This window comes from Paralichthys olivaceus, chromosome 6 (genome assembly GCF_024713975.1).
Source record: "Paralichthys olivaceus isolate ysfri-2021 chromosome 6, ASM2471397v2, whole genome shotgun sequence".
Taxonomy (NCBI): domain Eukaryota; kingdom Metazoa; phylum Chordata; class Actinopteri; order Pleuronectiformes; family Paralichthyidae; genus Paralichthys; species Paralichthys olivaceus.
Genome location: NC_091098.1, coordinates 22,797,151 through 22,816,725, shown reverse-complemented (window position 1 = coordinate 22,816,725; position 19,575 = coordinate 22,797,151). Strand labels below are relative to the sequence as shown.

General features: G+C 42.2%; 2 protein-coding genes across 2 annotated transcripts; one reads left to right on the top strand and one right to left on the bottom strand.

The window, feature by feature from the left end:
• Positions 1–106: 106 nt before the first annotated feature.
• Positions 107–3,345, bottom strand: apex2 (APEX nuclease (apurinic/apyrimidinic endonuclease) 2). The gene is made up of 6 exons (XM_020096112.2): positions 3,155–3,345; positions 2,977–3,060; positions 2,053–2,233; positions 1,804–1,947; positions 1,501–1,570; positions 107–1,417 (listed from the first exon to the last, which is right to left on the bottom strand). The coding sequence occupies exons 1-6, from the start codon at positions 3,267–3,269 to the stop codon at positions 263–265; spliced, it is 1,749 nt and encodes a 582-aa protein (XP_019951671.2). The 5' UTR covers positions 3,270–3,345; the 3' UTR covers positions 107–262.
• Positions 3,303–18,825, top strand: LOC109635152 (protein bicaudal D homolog 2). Its single transcript, XM_020096111.2, has 10 exons — positions 3,303–3,760; positions 5,253–5,585; positions 7,467–7,679; positions 7,895–8,047; positions 9,553–10,068; positions 10,989–11,870; positions 12,379–12,558; positions 13,582–13,733; positions 14,950–15,310; positions 16,374–18,825. Exons 2-10 carry the CDS (start codon positions 5,334–5,336, stop codon positions 16,377–16,379), a joined length of 2,715 nt encoding a protein of 904 aa, XP_019951670.1. The 5' UTR covers positions 3,303–3,760; positions 5,253–5,333; the 3' UTR covers positions 16,380–18,825.
• The last annotated feature ends 750 nt before the right edge of the window (positions 18,826–19,575 follow it).

Sequence of the window (19,575 nt, the reverse complement as noted above, 5' to 3'; positions counted from 1 at the left end):
CATAATCTTGCTCCCAAATCTACCAAACAGGTGCTCAATGTATAACTTAGCACCGATAATAAAATAGTTTCAGCTCTGAGAATCAATAAATACAAACTCAAAGTGCTAGAAAACAACTCTCTTTTATTATTTAAAAAACAGTCAACAATTAAAATCTATGAGATGACAAGACATCCGTGTAATAATCTTTCAGTAATTATTTGAACTAGAGGTTTTACTGCTGTGGCAGAAAAATTCCCCTTAGGTCCAGGAAGTAAACATGTCACTTTCCCTTGTCAACCCACGCAAAGAAATTACATCTAGCCTCCTGGTTGGAGGCATGGCCCTGAGGACGTGCACACACAAAGAACTGTTTGCCCATGTTTGGCCCCTCCTTCTTTACAGTACGCAGCACACAGGGTTCCCCATGGACCTTGCAGGAGGGGGGTGGAGGTGGTCCGTGAAGAACTGACTTCCAAAACACAGATGATGCTCCTTTGTTGGCTCCTGAGTGTCCCACAGTGGGCTGGGCGATTGAATGTTTTGTCTTCACCTGTTTGTCACATTTCTCTGCACTGCTGCTGGTGCACGTCTGTCGGGAATGATTAGTCACTGTCTCTGTATCTTCAGGAACTCTGTCTGTGACTGAGGAGACATTTTCTCTGGTTGTGGAGTCTTTCTGTGAGTTTTGTGTTGAGGTATTATCCAGGCTGAGAAGTTTTTCACACTGTCTCAAAGGGGCTTCAGCAGGGGGCACAACATTCGTGGGTTTAGGTTTGAAAAAGGAAAAGAGGCTGCCTTGTGGCTTTGAATTAGTCTTAACTGTCTTTGTCTTTTTCCCTCTTGGGACAACAGGATCTGATGTTAATACCCTTTTTTTACCAGAGACATTTCCTGCTCCCAATGGGTTAAAATTCTCCCTCTTTTCCCCCTCCTCCTGAGATCCAGGTAAAACATCCCTCTGCTCAGACCGAGCTGACTTTGGATCAACCTTAACAAGGAAGCGTGAGAGTTTCTGCTGCTTGCCGGCAAACTCTGGCAAGTAGCGAGTACAGAGGGGAGGAGGCTTAGAGTTGGGCAAGAGAGGGCAGCTCAGTTGCCCCCACACAGGGCAGTGGTCTGACCCCTCCACCTCTGGCATGATGTCCGCGGTCACAAACTGTTCCATGGCGAGCTGGCAATCAGCGAATATATAATCGATGCGGGTTCCATAGTTGGTCTGCCTCGCTCCAGTGAGCGTGGACCAGCACGTGAAGGCGTTTGTTCGAGTTGGGTGGAAATAGCGGAACGTATCCACAAATTTTCCTCCGGGGGCGGGATCTGTTGGAGTAACCTCCGATTCTTCATCGAGTTCCTCCCCGTTCCTGTTTGCCTCTTGTTTGCCACTCTGCAGGAAACCATTCAGCCATTTCCTGCCGGGATTCTCACCAAAATCCTCCTAAGAGAAGACAAACACAAAGTACATTAATAATTATTTTTATTATGATGAAAAAAAACCCCATCATTCAAACGTATACTTACAATATCGCTGGGATCACAGTGGTCTATCGGCCGGTGAGATGTATTTACATCTCCTACAACAATCACATGGCTGAAAAAGTAAACAACAGAGAAAAAAAACTTTTGTTTGGTCCTTTTGTACATTGTTTAATATGATAGATAAAGATTAATCAATTTTTATGATAACTTGTCCATTCTATTTGTCATTAAGAATAAATTATTGTAATCTATGGAACTGTCCTGTGCTACTTCTGTTTTTTTTCATTGGGCTGATGTAATCATGGCTGATATAATTCAAACATCAACGTATACATATACGCTCACCTGCCATCTTTCAGTATAGCTTCAGCCCGACACTGAAGCAGCTTGTAGAACTGCAGTTTGAATTGTTTTCGCTCTGGCTTTTCAGGATCAGCCCGTGGACAGTACACGTTGATGAGAGTAACAGTTTGCACTTTATCCTGACACCTGGGGGGGGGGAAACAAGGCTTACAACAGAAACAGCGTAGACAACTACAGCTAATATAGGAACTGTGACAGAAGACAGTAGAGGCACTATAGAATCTCCCATACATGATCCTGTGCTGTGTGATGATCGCTCGTCCTTCATTGTCCAACAGCGGCAGCTCGTCAGTCGAAAACTCAGCGTGGTCACCGTAGCATCCCACAGCCCCTTCGTGGCTGGTCAGCAGACCTGTGAGACCCTCCTCAGCAGCAAAGGGAGTGGCACTGTCCTTACAATAAGTGGCAACGCCTGTGCACATCATGCATGGGAGGTGAGTTAGTTTGCATGATGGAGTAATACAATACTGTATGTGCAGGTTTTTTTATTTATTTTACACTGTATATGTATTACTTTTTATTCCATTCATATTTTTGATATTTCCTTACACTTAAGTATTGCATGTTACTTATTATTACTTACTGTTTCCTATTTTGGACTGAGGCTGCAAATGAAGGATTATCTTATTTTATCTGAACTTAAATAGAGATTGATAAAGTAAGTTAAAGGTACAGTGTGTAGAATTCCGTGATATCTAGTGTTGAAATTGCATGTTGCAGCTGAACACCCCTCACCTCACCCTCTCCTTCCAAATCGTCATACAAACTCCAAAGGTGTTTAGTTTGTCCAGTCTGGACTAATGTAAAAAACATGGCGACCTCCGTAGAGAGGGTCCCCTCGATGTAAATGTAAAAGGCCTTTTCTAGAGTAAAGAAAACTACAATTCATACAATTTAGATGAAACGAACTAGTGAAAACATCATGAGGATTATTCCACATAAAATTTCTGCCAATAGTTCCCTTTCTCCTAAATCTTACACACTGGACCTTTAACAGAAGATTTTCATGTCGACTTGTCCAAAAATGAGGATAACATCCCAAAACACGCCACTGTTTTTAACCAACGCTGCAAGTTTGCTGTAAGACACGTCAACATTGGGACAACTGTGAGGACTCGTTATCATAAAATCACTTGTTATGACTCTGTAATTAACCTGAATATCCGCTGCGTGCTCGACTGTAGCTGAAGTAAGAGTTGTAGCCGTCAACGATGGCGCTCCTCTCATCCAGCAGGTCTCCTGTGGAGCGGAGGGACCTGTGTTATTAAAACTTCCATCACAGACACACGCGTGGAGCCATGGCGGCTGCGTCTGCTCGGGGTGAAACACTTACTTGTGACTTTAGTCTCCTGAACACAGACGATATCTGCGTCCAGAGCATCCAGAGCCTGTTTGATTCCTCCTCTGAAAGTCCTGATCCCGTTTATATTCCATGTGACGATCTTCATCTTGGAAATCTGCAGCGGTTTCACTGAGATGTGCAAGAAGTGTGTGCGGAAGTAAACCGGAAGTCAAGGGATGTACGCGCACAAGTCGAAATGTTCACTCGTTTTTTTTATCTCCTATTCAGCGTTTGTTGGTATAATATATTTTTTTATTAGTTAAATTAGTGTTTATTTTATACGTGTTAACCAACAGTAGACGCTTCACCCGGTAAATAACAGAATATGATCACATTTGCTGCGGCTGCATTTCTCTGGAGCCGAGCTAGAGGGAGCAGAAGCGCCGTCAGGCTTTCGGCGCGCTTTTGACACTCGACCTCCCGGAGAAACCCGAGAAGAACCGGTGGGTGGGAGGAAAGGAAGCGGCTGTTCGGCAGACACTCACCCGGACTACCAGCGTGATCAGCAGCCGTCGCCCCTGACAGCTCCCGGAGGATGTGCGGTATTAACGCCTGATGGCGGCCGCTCGAGCACCATCTTTGAGACACGACCAGACGGTGAGTCGCCGGCTATGTAGCTGTTAGCTAATTAGCTTCTCTGACGGGATCCGACCGGAGAACGTCCCCTCTGTGTCCGGTCTCGTATGTCGTCTTCACCGCTAGGCCTGTTTAAATGTGGCTAATTGCAAAGCTAACTAGCTATTTACCCACAGTATTCAGCTCGACGTTGCTTAGTGGCACCGTGGTGTCGGTCGCGGTGATGCTAAAGCTACTCGCGTTAGCCGATTTCGGGCCACGTTTGAATCCTTATCCCCGTCCTTATGCGCTTCACCTTCGGGGACAGCAGCCTGCTCTGGTGGGCTAAGGTGGACAGTAGCTTTCTTTAAAGTGTGATTCAGCCTTTAATGCACCATTATTTGATGTTAATGAATGAGTTGGTGGTGGGAGAGGAGGGTGACAGATGCGCACGGGACACATCGTTTGGCACCGGGACAACCGGCGACTGCTGCCGCTGCTGTTGTTTCCATGTTCGGTCAGAGGAGAGGACGTGAGGAGATGTGGCCCCGGCTCTGCCCCACCTAGTCCACACGAGTGGTCACACTCATCAATATTAATCCCACGGCCGGTTTGTGGAAGACACAGACACACTGCAGAGACTGTCTGCCTTCACTGATGGATGTTACGGTGCTGATGCTGAAAAGCAACAGCGTGGTAACTGTGGTGGGGCGAGGAATCATCAGTCATATGCTTCTTATAAGTTATTAGGGGTTTTAACCAGCTGGGAAATAAGCATTCAGATGTAAAAGTAGCAGCATAACAGTTCAGACAACTATTGTATGATCATCAGACTTTGTTAAAGGTAAAAATACCAATAGTGAACGAATTCATTGTGCAGAATGTGCCCATTCCAGAGCAGTGTACATTACATTATTGGATCATAAATACTTACGTATTCCTGTGTATATTACTCCACTTAAATGTGGATCCAACTGTAAGTACTTCATATACTGCTGGGTAGCCTGTGAAGCTGTGTCTTTATCTGTTTGTTCACAATAACATCATTGTCGTCAGATTGATGGATAGAGAGATACAACAATGGAGAGAAACAATAATGGAGAGATACAACAATGGAGAGAATACAACAATGGATAGATAAATGTATGCTTACTTTATTGATTCCAGAAGTTCAGCCAGTTTCGTTTTTTAGAGGCTCCGATGCTGCCGCCTTATCACATGCTATAAATCTAGAGAGTAATCAGTAACTAAATATATCAAATAAAAGCAACATGGCTAGCAGGTGTTTACAGGTAATATAAATTTGCACACTGTATCATTTAGGTAATTTGTGGCTTGGATTTGCATTGTTGCTATTTGGTCTTTTTAGCATAATTAGAAGGGCTTTCCCACACAACAAATCCCAGAATTAATCTTGCCTCAGGCAGTTTGCTTAGTTGGTCTCACAATAAGATTCATACAAAACCGCTTTGCCATCCTGGCCTTTTTTCTAAGAAGTTTACATAACCACCATCTTTGTGTTTTGTTTCTCTAGTTCGGAGTAATGAGAGTGGACGAGTGAAGGAGGCAGGTGTCCCAGTAGAACATTGGCAGTTAAGTGGGAGGCCGTGCAAGGATGCTTGAGGCGGATGCAGACCCAGCAGGAGCAGCAGTGGAGTTAGAAGAGGAGGCAGAGATGGGGAGCGGAGACTTGAAGACTGAGGTGGTGCGGCTGTCTCTGGAGCTCCAGGAGGCCACGGAGGAGAAGCTACAGGCCGCCCGCTATGGCCTGGTGGTGCTGGAGGAAAGTGCTGCTCTCAAGACGAAACACAGGCAACTGGAAGAGGAGCACGAAGCCCTTAAAGGGGAGCTACAGCAGCTCAGAGAGGTAGGAACACCCCAGGACACCATGCACAAATTCAGTTTAGATTTTTTTTCATCTAAGATTTTGAAGTATATTATATTCAGACATGTTACGATACCAGCATCGGAAATGCCTCCGTCACTGCCGGAAATGTTAGGTCAGGCATCTGTGAGTATGCAAATCTATGTACAGATGTGACAACACATCTTTAAAGTATAGTAGTTTCCCCCAGATAAAACTGGAAGTTTCTCATCCCCGAAATCACCTTTTCTTCAGTGCTCCAAAACAAAAGCCGTGCTGTTACGCCACTGGCAAGTTCTGTTCATAGAGGGGCAAATTAAAAGTTTCCATTGAAGTAGCATTAGCTAGAGCTGGCTAAAATGTCAGCAGTTTGGTAATATATATATCACGCCGGAAAGTGCCACAAGTAAAACAGCGACGTGTACCCTATGCAATACTTACATACATACAGAGTTAGTAGCATACAACTGTTTAAGTATGTTATACAAGTTATTTATTTAAATGAAGTGGTATCAGATACGTACTCTGTGTCGGCACAAATGCAAAGTCTGGTTATTGAAATCTGCATAAGGAATAGATGAATGGTATTTAATTTAATATATCTACCAGTGAGTTATGACATAAATTTGATTGCCCATCCCTTCAGTTCTTTTTATGGCAACTGTTCATCTGCTGTTAACGTAACAGCTGTTATACAGTTATGATGTCATAGTATAGTGTTGCAAAGGCTGTTGAAGTGATGAGGATATCTTTTAACATGCTGCCTTTTTGCTGTTCACCTTTAACTTTGATACTTAACTGCAGAGTATTTAGGTTTGAATTAGGTTAGCACAGGATCACCAAGATAAAAAGATTAGACCAATATGTCAAATCTCAGATTATCATGAAATACATGCCCTCTCACAGATGTATTATGAATTATGGCATATGCCTCTTATTTCCTTAATCTTTTAAACAAACAATGTGCTTGTCTTTTTTAAACTGCCCCTTCCCCTGTGCTCTCGTTGTGTATGATGTTAATGTCTCGGAATACACCAGACGAGCCTTGGAAGTATTTGGTATTGTTGGAACAGACAGGATTTTTAAAACTGGTTTATGTAAGAAGGTAAACCCATGAAATTAAATTCCATTTTGCAGTTGTTTCATCTACCTATTTAAATTAGGAGACCTAAAAAACCCTGCTTATGGGTAGTTGGACATTTATCTGAAACAGAAGTGACAAAAATCGGTGCATCCCAATGTTTTATAACTGCAACTATCAAGCAAAGCTCTTTAGGTCTGACGGGACATAGTGGTACAGAATTTCAGTTATTTTTATAATCTGCATAAGGCTAATTTCTTGGCTGTTCACCTTACTAGACTTTGGCTGGGGGTTAACAAAGCAGACTCATGTGTTGTAAATTATAATCATTATATAAATGAACCACGATGTTCAGCTGAGCGTGTTTATTAGCACGTTTATTTCATTTAACACCTTATATGATAGGTTTTTTTTCTTTAATAGTCATTGGTGCATAATGTGTCACGGTTGCTAATTACGGAAAGCTGGGAAGAAATGCATGTTACTACGGTGCCAGTACAATGCACAAGGCTCACATGATCACATTGGCTCGATTAAAAATGCTTGTGGAAGCTGCTGTTACGGTGTCTTGTTACCGAACCTTAACAGCTTTTCCCTCACTGGTTGGATTACAGTTAATGGTTGTCAGGGAAATCCTATTTCCTGTCCTTTGTTAAAGATGCCGTCACTCATGGTTTTGATAAGAGTAGCACATCTGCTTTTGTCTTTAAGCACCATGAACGTTCCAGTGTGTGTAAAATGCTGTAGCCTGCCAGACTCTACACACTTTGCCCTTTCCCTAAACCCTTTTTGTTTTTGTTAAGGCATTTGCGGATTCTTTGAGCAGCCAGAAGCGTGCAGCTGCTGATGGAGAATGCCGGGAGGAAAATCTCCTGCAGGAGACTGCCAGTAAGGAGGCTGCCATGGCAACCCGCATGGAGGAAGTTCAAGCAGAGCTCAAGCAATCCCGCCTGGCTCTGGGCAATGCACATGCAGAGATCGATAGATTGGGGGTAGTCTCCACCCAGTTAAAGAAGGTATGATGTACTCTGTATGTTCACCAGTATGTTGGTATTTTACTTTATTCTATCATGTCCCATCACTTCATGACAACTTCAGAGTGAGCCCCTGAATCACTGGTTGTGGGGTCTCATTCCCACTGTGTAATGAACAGTGCATGACATGAATTTGGTAAGAATGTGGTTAACATCTGGTGTTTTTCACTGATTTGACGTTGGATTATGTTTTACAGGAGTGTGAGTGTCTGGAGGCAGAGAAGGGCCATCTGAGGGATGAGATGAAGGAATATAAAGTACGTGAGCTACGCCAGTTGCAGGACAATGGCGAGCTTGAAGAAGAAAACATATCTCTGCAAAAACAGGTGTCTGTGCTGAAAGAAAACCAGGTCAGTTATTAGATTTGCATTACTCATTAGATTTAAGTTCTACCTGCTAACTTTAACTGTCAATGGAAGAGGGGGTTTAATATTCAAAAAATGTTGCTGTCCAGAAAAATGTAATGAAATTAGGAATGTTTCAGTATTCTATGAACATGCAGTGTTGTTTCTTCATTAATCTACAAAGATTGTTTTAGTTTTATACTTTAGTGCTAGTGAAGCACATTCAGGTGGTTGTTGAGACTCTATCAGGCCATTGTTGTAGTGCACAACAACAGTTGTCACTGATAGAGTCATGACCTTTCTGGGACTGCCGTGCATGCTCTGCAAACTCTGATATGTTTGTTGACAAAACTTAACAACCAGGTTACAAATGGGAGACTGAGAATGGCCATTGTTTAAAGAGAATGCTTTTTCCATTTCTCAGTTAATTCCCAGTATGGCTGCCTCCCTTGAGAACTAGTTGGCATGCACAAGCAGTTCCTTGGCAATATGCTCCTGAAACTAAATGTTTATAGTTGGAAGTAGCACTGTGGCAATCAGTCATTTTATGAATCTCAGATTATTGCGAGATGTTGAGATTGCTTTAGGAAATAGTTTTGTGTGACAAAGATGTATAACCTGATGGCAGTCTGTCGTGAGAAATAGTGAAATAGTCAGTAACTAATGGGGATCAGATACGTTTCCAATGACTATTAATGGGTTATATTAATTTTAACAGGCAACTTTAATCTTAGAATAAAAGGTGGGTTCGATATTTGTGGAATTAAACAAATTCAAGGTAATCGTAAAAGACAGAATTTATGATACATTTCTATAGTCAGGGAATTATAAACAACTCTGTGCTCAAAATGCTCCTCAAGGGTAAGTATTTGTGTGGTTATATGAAAGTAATGTGAAGCTGTCTCTGTTTGGTCATTGGTTGGAGTCCTGAGGGTGTGAGACAAACGCTGCCAAGTGCAGTAGGACCTTCTGTGTATACTGAAGCTTTGCCAAGACAAATTGTCCATGACTAGATCAAGATATAGCAGATGCTTGTTTATATGTTCATGACCTGCTACATGATGTATATACATCACAGTCTCTGGTGTTGAAAATAATAAAAGGTTTTGTTTTAGATGAAAAGCCCAAATGGCCTTGAGTACTGTCAGTCATATTCCAATAGTTTTAATGTTACATGTTGATCTTATTTTAAAAATCTATACTTTTATTTTTATATAATTGCCCCAAGGTTAAAGCCAACTGAACTAAGAACTTGTGAGTCGACTTTACATTCAGTAACATTTAGCATTTGTGTGTTATTGTGTAGGGCTGTGCACTCGACCAGCATGGATATTTTGTTCACCTGTTTTTTTATAGTGTGCATATGATTAACAATGTGAATCATAATCGGTACTGATCATTAAATCATCACCACCAATTATAATTTCCCTTGTTACCATTTGTCTACGCAAGCCTCTAGGTATGTGGCTGTAACACTTTCACGTTTTTTTTTTTTTTTAATCACTTTTCAGGTTGAGTTCGAATCAATAAAGCTGGAGCTGACCCAGAAGAACGAGGAGCAGGATGAGTTGCGAGCTCAGCTGGAGGAGGCAGGGAGGCTGAGGGAGATAGCAGAGATGCAGCTGGATGAGGCTCTGGAAGCCCTGAAGGAGGAGAGGGAGCAGAAGAACAGTCTGCGGCGAGAGCTCTCCTCCCTGACCCTTCACCCCTTTGATGCTGTGGGGAACCTGGAGCTCCACTTGGAGCAGCTGGATGACAGCCAGGAGCGTGGCCAGGGGGGAGAGGGAGTAGGAGAGGGCGGGGGAGAGGACCAGGACAGCGGCTATAACAATGGTCCTGGGTCTGCTCCCAGTTCTGCTCACCCTCCTCACTTGGGGGGCTCCAAAAGTAATGGCCTCATCCATTGCTGCTCTACTCCGCGCACCAGTGATGTGTTCCTGCGTGCTCCAGCTTCTGGGCTGGTGTCGGACCTACTGAGTGAGCTACACTTCTCAGACAGTCAGAAACTGAAACAGCAACTCCTACAGGTAGGTGACATGACATGTTTATTTATATGATCAAACAATGAAAAAGCAAAGTTTACATATGATTTAAAAAAAAAAAAGATAAAATGGTTTTATTTCCCTTTTAGTCTGAGTTTCTCATGGCAACCTGCCTATGTATATTTATGTTAATATGATTTAAATAATTTTTATGTAGTAGTTAGAGAATAATTTAAGAGCCTCAGGCAGTGATGTATTGGCACAAAATGGCTACTGCATAATGGTAATCTACTACTATGTATATAGCCTGTACACAATGTACTCATTAACAAGGATCACATTGTTGATCAAAGTGTTTGCCACCTTCATGTGTAGATCTAAATACCTGCTCTAACCAGACTATTTAAAATGTACACAGTGAGGTTCCTACAGATTAGTTCATGACTAAACTGTTGACTCAAATGTCAAGTGCTTCCTGCTCTCGACCACATCCGTGGTGGGATGTGTCGGCCTGTCTATATCAACAAAGATCTACTAGAGTCTACTTCACCAAATAATTAAGTCAACTCCCACCTGATACAGTTGTGCTTTACAAGTTAAGGGTGCTTAGGAAAATTAAGGAGGTCTTGAACTGTCAACCCTCTCTGTATGAAGGAAATCTATAATTCATGATGCACTTAAACCGGGGGTTGGGTAGCCCTATGAACCAGATGTTAGGAGTGTGAAGTGGAATGGGGTCATCCATTAAAAATGCATGGAGTAGAGTTGGTTGGGGGAGAAATTTTTGTGATAGAGAATGTCTTTGTGTATAATGCTCACAATTCAGTATTATGCTGAATTATTTATTTATTTATAACCGAAATAGATGATTACTCAGTTAATTGACAAATAAAATTCATAGTCAGATGTTATACTGTATACTGCATGTTCATATCTCACAAGAATTTAATCTTGCGTACACTCAGGCTGAACGAGAGAAGTCCACACTGTCCAGCAAAGTGGAGGAGCTGCAGATGCAGCTGGTAATGTCCCGACAGGCGCTCAGTCAGCAAGAGGACAAGGTTGGCTCCCTCACCCAACAGCTGGAGGCTGTGCAGAGCAGCCAGCAGCACCACCAGGAGGCAGAAGACAGGGGAGAGGATGACGCAGAGATTGGAGAAGGTGGCAATGGTGTCTTTGACTACGAGGTAGACACCAAGAGCAAGGAGGTGCTGGAGGCACGCATGCGTTCAGCCAGCGAAGAGCTTCTGAAGGTGCGAGATGAACTGTCTCAGGCAGGTACTCGTTATAACACTCTAGAGCAGCGATACAAGCAGGAGAAGGATCGCTGGAGGGCAGAGGCCCAGGAGCTGGCTGACAAGATCCGTCAATGCATCAAGTCTAGTAAACAGGACCAGGAGCGCATCAGTGAGCTGGAGAAGGAGATTGGAGCCACACGGAAAGTGGCGATAGATTCAGAAGGGCATTTAAGCGTTGCCCAGGAAGAGCTGCTGGCCTTCTCTGAGGAGCTGTCCAACCTCTATCACCACATCTGTGTGTGCAACAACCTGACACCCAAGCGAGTCACCCTGGACTATTACCGTGATGGTGCCAGAGCGAGTGGCGCAGCAAGTAGTGCAAGAAGAGCACACAATGTCTACCCCCAGCACAATGCCCAGAAGAAGCCTCGGCCCAATGAAATGTTCATCTCCAAAGCTGCAGCATTGCAGTTCATGGGTGAGGTGGACAGTGCAGGAGCCAGTGCAGAATCTCCTAATTGCCCTGGGTCGCCCACCCTGGATTTCAGGGACCCTTCTAACGTTCGCAACTTGGTAGCGGTCATCCGTTGTCAGATCAAACACCTCCGGGTAAGACAGTACCGCTTGTCACAGTCTTTTGTTATAGTGCTACTGAACCATTACTTGGATGTTTGGGAAAGTTATAGTTTTTGTATCCTGATAATCAAAAACCTATTTTCTTCTGGGTGCTTTTCCTCCTGCTCAAATTTCTCACTGAACTTAATGCTCAGCTCAGACTGTTAGCTCAGTAGCTGCCATGTCTGTACAAATCCATTGCCTGCTGTAAGACTGTGTGTGTGTGTGTGTGTGTGAATGGATTGGATTATCAGCGGTCAAAGTTGTGGCTTTACTACAGAAAATCCTTTCAGAAAATTCCGGTTTTAATGTTGTGAGGCACATCCTAAAACACATATAGATGCCCTTGTATCGTAATTTCTGAGGATGAATTTCATGTGCATATTATTAATAAGCCTTTATTTTGCTGAGAAATGTATAAAACTAAATGTTTCCTTTGCTGAAAATATAACAAAGCAAAAAAGATTAATTTAACCATATTTCATGAATTCTGTTTCCTCAGGTGGCGGTTGACCTCTGTCGTCAGAGGGGAGCGATGCCTTACTCAGGGCTCAGCATCAGTGGAGAGTCAGAGCGGGATGCTGAGAGCCTCTTGGAGGAAGTTCTAAAACTCAAGTCCCTTCTCAGCACCAAGAGGGAACAGATAGCTACGCTCAGGACTGTCCTCAAGGCTAACAAACAGGTAGGACACAGTAAGACACTGGCTTGGCTAAAATCTTCGCATTCTGTCTGCTTCAATATATTTTATGTCTAAGTAGTTTTCCATTTGAGTTTATTGCTGTCAAGGACCTGTCAAGGACTTATCCTTGAAACACTGTCCTCAAATGTCCACGGTCAATGTTCGGATTCCCGCTAAAACAAGCTTTCCCACATGTCTATTTTTTACTGAGTGGCCTTGGTCATTTGGTAAATGGAGCTTGTTTATTGTGAAATGCAACCTCCCTTCTGATGCCTGCTGAAAGAAAGTGGCTGGAATAATCATTATTTTATAATGTGTGAGTGCAAGTCTTTCTTCAGCATTATCTATGCATAGTATTGACATGAACAGTATGGTTGACCTGTCTCTTCAGTGCCTTGTCTAGACAGTCCCTTGGGCTCACATGGCTCTGCACCTTGAGTACAGTCCACCGCATGACCTGCTTCATTCCCTAAGCTTTCACTCTCCCTTTTACTCACATGCACACACAAACAAGGTAATCTGTTTGGCACTGCTATGCTCACATACCTTCTCCAGTCTGGTTTCTGGGACTATGTTGGCCCCCTGTGTGTGTCTGTGATGTACTTATTGTCTTAAGAGACTTTTCTATAAAGTCACAGGTATGTAAAGAGGAAAACTGTGAAGGACAAACTGGTCTCAGGCCTCAGCAAGGTCTCAGCTATGTGTCCAACTCACAGTACCATTGTTGTACTGTTAATTGATCTTCCAAAGTCTGTTAAAGATTTCTCTTGACATGTTGTGGTCACTGGGAACAGGAAAGTAGGTACAGTAATGATGGTGGTCATAGCTTGTTTTATTACTTAGTTATTTACAAAAGTAATTCCTCCGTCAGATGATGTCATATTAAAATATGGGTATCATATAAATATTTGCTCTAATCTATACAAATCCTTCCTGATAATGTGCGCTCCACCTTGATGGAGTCATATAATGATGGTGGTATATTGTCTTGTGGTTAATGTAAAATGGTATTTTCTGTCCGTGTAGACTGCAGAGTTGGCCCTGTCCAATCTGAAAACTAAGTATGAGACAGAGAAGAGCATGGTGTCAGAGACGATGATGAAGCTGCGGAATGAGCTCAAAGCCCTAAAGGAGGACGCTGCCACCTTCTCCTCACTCCGAGTCATGTTTGCCAGTCGGTAAGACTTCCTTTTTAATGTCTGTTCTGTTCAGCAGTGTTATAAAAGAGAAAGGGACTTGCATTTCTTTTTTCCTGTGGTGTGACACAGGAGATTTTTGATCAATTAAAATTTTCTTTCAACTGAAATACAGTATGTCAATTAGCTCCGATCGTCTGGTCCCTGCCTCTCTGCCAGTGTTCTTCATGCTTAGTAATGGTGCTCTTGTTGTGGTGCAGCTTTTGCTGCCACGCATGTAATAAGCTTACCATGCTTATTACGCCTGTGGACAATCCACTGGTTCACATGAAGATTACGAACCACATGCTTTGCCCTGTGCCGATGGGGGAGGAGGCAAGGACAGATTTGTCGCATCAAGCCAGGTCACCTTTGGGACGGAGGAGCCCAGTGTTGGTGGGAGATGGGTGGGACATGACATCGAGTGAGAAGGTGCTATTGAGGGTTAATACCTCACTCACGGTCACTAATCACTAACCTCTTCTGAGCAGCGGTTAGCATGTTTGTAGAGAAGTTTTTTCAAAGTAAAGTAAATATTGTTTTGTTTTTGAGCAGGAATGTTGGTTTTCTTGTTTGTTATCTGACGGAGAATCCTGCATTAGCCTGTGTAGACCCTCTCCAGACAGTTATGAGCTGGCATTTGATTATCCTTAAGACGGATTGGATAACAGACAGACGTCAAGGACTACAGCTGCAACAGGCTAAAGACTAAAGCATTTTGAAATCCCCTGCTTATAGTTAAGTTTACTGGTGCCATCATGTGGATAGCTGCAGTAACTGCATTTCTACAGGATGTAATTACAAGGGAGTATTTTTCAACTCTTTATCTGTCACCCCCTTTGTTCTAGCTCTCAAATGAGTCATTAGTACCAATCAACATAAATTGATTCATTGTTCATACATTTATTTCTACAGTTATTTATCAGGTTTGGCACCAGATTCTCAAATGTTTACACATTTTGTCATCCAGAAAATATAACAAGTGTGAATACATCACTTTGTCCTTGACATCTTTTAAATGTTTTTGTAATATTTGTGACATGAAGAAATAACCTTTAGTTGCCGTACTAGTGTTTGGTCACAGCTGGTGTTTTTAATGTGTGCCTTCCCCACTAAAAGTAATTTAAGCATGTGTGTTGTGTGTCTCTGGCTTTGTGCATTACTGGGCTCCTCCCTGCTTGTGCATGTTGCATCTTTACATTGTGTGTGCATCTCTCAGGTGTGACCAGTATGTCACTCAGCTGGATGAGATGCAGAGGCAGCTGGCAGCGGCTGAGGATGAGAAGAAGACACTGAATTCTCTTCTGCGCATGGCCATCCAGCAGAAGCTGGCTCTTACTCAGCGATTGGAGGATCTGGAGGCCCCTCTGTCTCCCCACAGCTTGAACAGCAGCCCTCGCCGCTCCCGAGCCAAAGAACTGGCCACCAAGTCAGGCAGGGCCCCTCGGAGCCCCCGAAGCAGTCCTGCACGGCCGACACTGAGGAGCAGTCCACGGGCTAGCCCGGTTCTCGGTAGCAGCGTTCCTGCCATGGCCACACATCACCTGCGAGCTCTAACCCGAAGTCTTCACACAAGCCCTGTAAGAACCCCTCTCTCTGTTTGTTCTGACAACCCCGTCCCAGCAAGCAGCCAGCCACATAGAGGCAAGGGTCTGCCACGAGACGCCACGTTCATTAGAAGTCGTAGTGTCTGTGATTTTTTCAATGCCGAGTCGAATACTGGCTTTTCCCTCACACGTAAACGTTCCACTAGATCAGTGAACAGTGAAGTAATGGTCAAAACACAAGTCAGTGATTCAAAGAAGGTTGCATCAGGCCGTAGGGGTTCAGCCCCTGCACGTCAGGACACCTTCATCACAACTCGCGTTACTGCTGCCTCGTCCAGCAGGCTAAAGTCCACTTCATCCAGTGATCTAACCTCTTCCAAAGCTTTGTGTGTGTATCCTAACAAATATGAAGCATGGAGTGAAAATAAACAAAAGCCTGATCTAATACCAAATTTGGATATATCTGTGAGAAGAAAACAGCCCGCAGCTCACAGGTCTAATTCTGCACAAGCAGCCGCTGCATGTCGTAACACGCCTCAGTCACACTTGGTTTCCTCTCAGATGAATGCTAAATCTTCAGGGGCCCTGACCCCCACATCTCTCTCTGCTCAAAATCCACCTGGTAGGACCAGGATGACAGGGATCTGTAGAGAGTCTAGACAAAGAGCATCCACTTCCATGAGTAGAACCGCGGAGGAATCACACACTAATGTTAGTAAGGGCTCTGGTAATAAAGCTCAGGCTGCGTCTGGCAGGGCCCGAAGCTCACACTCTAAATCATCCCGCAGGCGGTGAGAGACAGAAACATTATGATCTATACTAAGCTACTTTATCTATATATATGATTATATTACCAATATTAAATATGTTATATCGTTTTGTTTTAAAATACCAAATAAGCACTCACTAATATTTGGAACATTTGCTTTTCCATCAAGTTTTTCATCTCTCTAAAACCAGTGGCCTTTATTTGCTGATCCTTAATATCTGTATTGATCTGTTGGTCCTTATAAATTATCCTCACCTTTTTAAAGTTCTTTTTTTTTTGGTTGAACTAAATGTTTTCTTTTGTCTCTGTCTCACCCTGTCTCTGTAGCGCTGAAACACTCCTTCCATTACTTCAAACCCCCTCTTCTCCATAAGGACCTGTCTTCATGTTGACTCCCCGGCTCCTCCCTCCTTTCCTGACTCAAGACATCCTGTTCATCCCAGACTCGATGCTACATTCCCTTCTCTGCCCTCCAGAACCCTGGATAAAAAAAAAAAGAACAAAACAAAACAAAAAAAGAGTTAAAAACAAAAGTTTCAAAAATAAATCTCTCATCCGGCCCCCTTGGTCTTCTCTGCTTGGAGTGGAGAAGCCTGCATGCAGCCTGGAGAAGGATGAAGAGACACGTGCTGCTCATTGCTCTGTGAAGTCATTGACTGTGTCTTGTCCGAAGTGGTTTCTAACTTCCATCTGGTCTTGTTCAAGGCTGTGTGTCGTGGTCAACCACTGACAGTATTTATTCCAGAATGAGACTATTCACGTACAGTATTACTGTCCTCAGCCTTTGATTTAAGGCTATGATCTGTTTTTTGGTTGTATGTCTTTACACTCTTGCCTTTAGTCTGGCATCCTGGTCAGGTCTGTCTGGCGTCTTTTAGTGTCTGTAAGCCTTTAGATCATCTGTGAAAGGTCTCCCAGGTAGTGGTTTTAATAGAGCAGTTTAGCCTTACTAACATCATTTTTATCCTAAAAGTAGAGAGTTTGCCATAGTCTCGAGGTTTCTCCCTTTTGCTGGTGGTACAGTTAAATGCCGATATTTTACATGTCTGGCTCTTTAGCTTCAGCCACACCCTTTAACTAAAGGTCAGTAAACATACATTTCATTGATTGAAATGGGTCAGCCATAGGCTCACCACCTCAGGTCAAACAGAGTAATCAGATACTTGATTTGGGAGATCTTTAACGTGCATTTTACTTTGCAAACTATGCAGACTAGGTCAGGACACTGCCTGTATGCTCCTGCTGTTCTTGAGGATCAGGGTAGTCTTTTGAATCTTAGTTTCACTTTGAGTTAATAGTGGCTGACTGCAGCCCTTTACAGCAGCCATATAGCATCTCTCACAATAATCAGCTTTCAGAAATCATCTGGGAGTGCATAGTGGCGTAAATGCAAACATCCTATGGGCTGGGAATGCACCCCTCTGTGGGTGTTTAAAAGACTGTCTCAAGAAATCAACTCGCCTGTTGGGCCACGTTCATTTCTCTCGATTGCAAGTCATTACAGTTCCCATTCTGCTTCTGCTTTTTTGTCACTCCAGCGATCGTCACGTTTTGTGTTTCATTACTTAACATCCCTACGCTCGTGTGCTACCAAAGTAAGCATGTTTTAAAGAAACGCTGTTACCCACAGCAAGCTAGTTTCTTCTCCTGGGGCTACACCACCCATCGTTTTCACTTAGTAATGCTAATCATGTTAGCCGGCTGCTTATAGAACTTAAATAATAATGTCACATAATTGTTCATAAGCATTTATACAATACTTTACATCGAGCAGCCCAATATATTTCACAACAATAAATAAATAATAGAAATTATAATATTTCAAAGCAAGATGAGAAAGCAAATTAATAAAACTTAACATGGAACTATTCACATATTCATTTGTACCGCTTATACTGTAGTTTGATGACAGCATTTCATACGTCAACATTGGCACTATAACACCACCTGTTGAGTTCAGTTTTTTATATTCAAATTGATTAGATCAATCATGACCACATTTAGAAATGGATGTTTAACAAATGAGGAAAAAGTTGGCATTAATTTTTCCTGTGGTTTGAAGTAAAAGAGGCCACATCCTGCTGATCTATTTTTTTTTTTTAAATATTATTTTTAGTGCCTTGGTTTTGATCTTGTCTGTTTTTGGACTAAATGACATTTTCTAAGAAAGAAGGTACATTTCAACACTGTAGTTTGAAGTTATGATTTCTCTGCTTCTGAGGAAACTGAGCAGTTTTAGCACTGAAGAAAACGATGTCATTTTGGTAAAATATTTTCACTTTTTAGCTTGCATGCCTTGTATGAACTCATTAGTGTTGACTAATGAATAATTTGACAGCAGATTTACCTTGAATTAATAGTCGCCACTATTTATTGTAAAGACGTAATTCTGTGAGATAGGTTACTGCATACAAATCTGAAAAGTAAGCACATAACACGAAAAACAAAACTTTATGGTTTTAAACCAGTTCTTGGACTGAACTGTTTATGAACTTGTGCTAAAAAGTGAAAATCCTTTTACAAAATGTCATATTACTTTGAAGGTTGTAAAATGATTCTTTTGATCTATTTAATTCACTCCGTGCACATGGCTGTATAATTTAAGTACCATTGTTGTATAATATTTTAACTGTATTTATGTGGTCTGCGTTCTGTGTAAATTTGCTCACTCCGCATAACACATCTGGTGGTCCTCAACTTTTTATGTGTATGCAAGTGGACCTTTCATTGACCTGTTAACCGCTTTTGTCATGAGGAATAAAAACGAGCCAACGCTGTACATGGACTCAGATGTTTTGAGTTGACATCAATAGTGTAACAGAATCCTGATGTGCTTTCAGTTCACTATATGAGATTATGCAACAAACTACTAATTTGTGGTAAAGTTTTGTGCTCTCTCTGTAGCATTTGCTCATTCTGAAATGTTATTTTCCTAAATTGGAGTAAAAGTTGCCACCTAATTTCATTTTAAAGTCTGGAGTCATAAATATCAGTGAGCTGTATGACTAATAACACAATTTAAATGACTTTACACCCGAGGTAAAGCTAAAAATTGCATCTTATTATGTTTTTAAAACACTCCTGACCCATGTTTTGTAGTTTAAAAAAACTACAGAGAAATCATATATGTTGTCGACAGTATCTATATCTATATGCAGAATGAATGGAAGAAAAAAAGGAGAAACATAAGATATGATAACGATGAAATAAATGAAAGTATACCTAAGAGATATGGAGAAGCAGTGTAAGTATAAGAAAAGAGGATTAGTAGGTGATTCCAGTGAAAATAGTGTAGATATAAATCAGCTTAATGTTCTTTGTGTTGTCTATCAAATCGAGTGATTTAAATACTCATTATACAGCATTCTGCGTAATAACGTGCAGCCTACAGCTGAGCAGCATGACTCATAACAGAATTTAAATGAGAATATACCTGAAACAAACCAAAAGAAAACTTTAAACAATACAATCACCAAGGTCAAACATTTCTCCTTTAGTGCGCAAAGTGAAGATCCTAAATTATATTTTG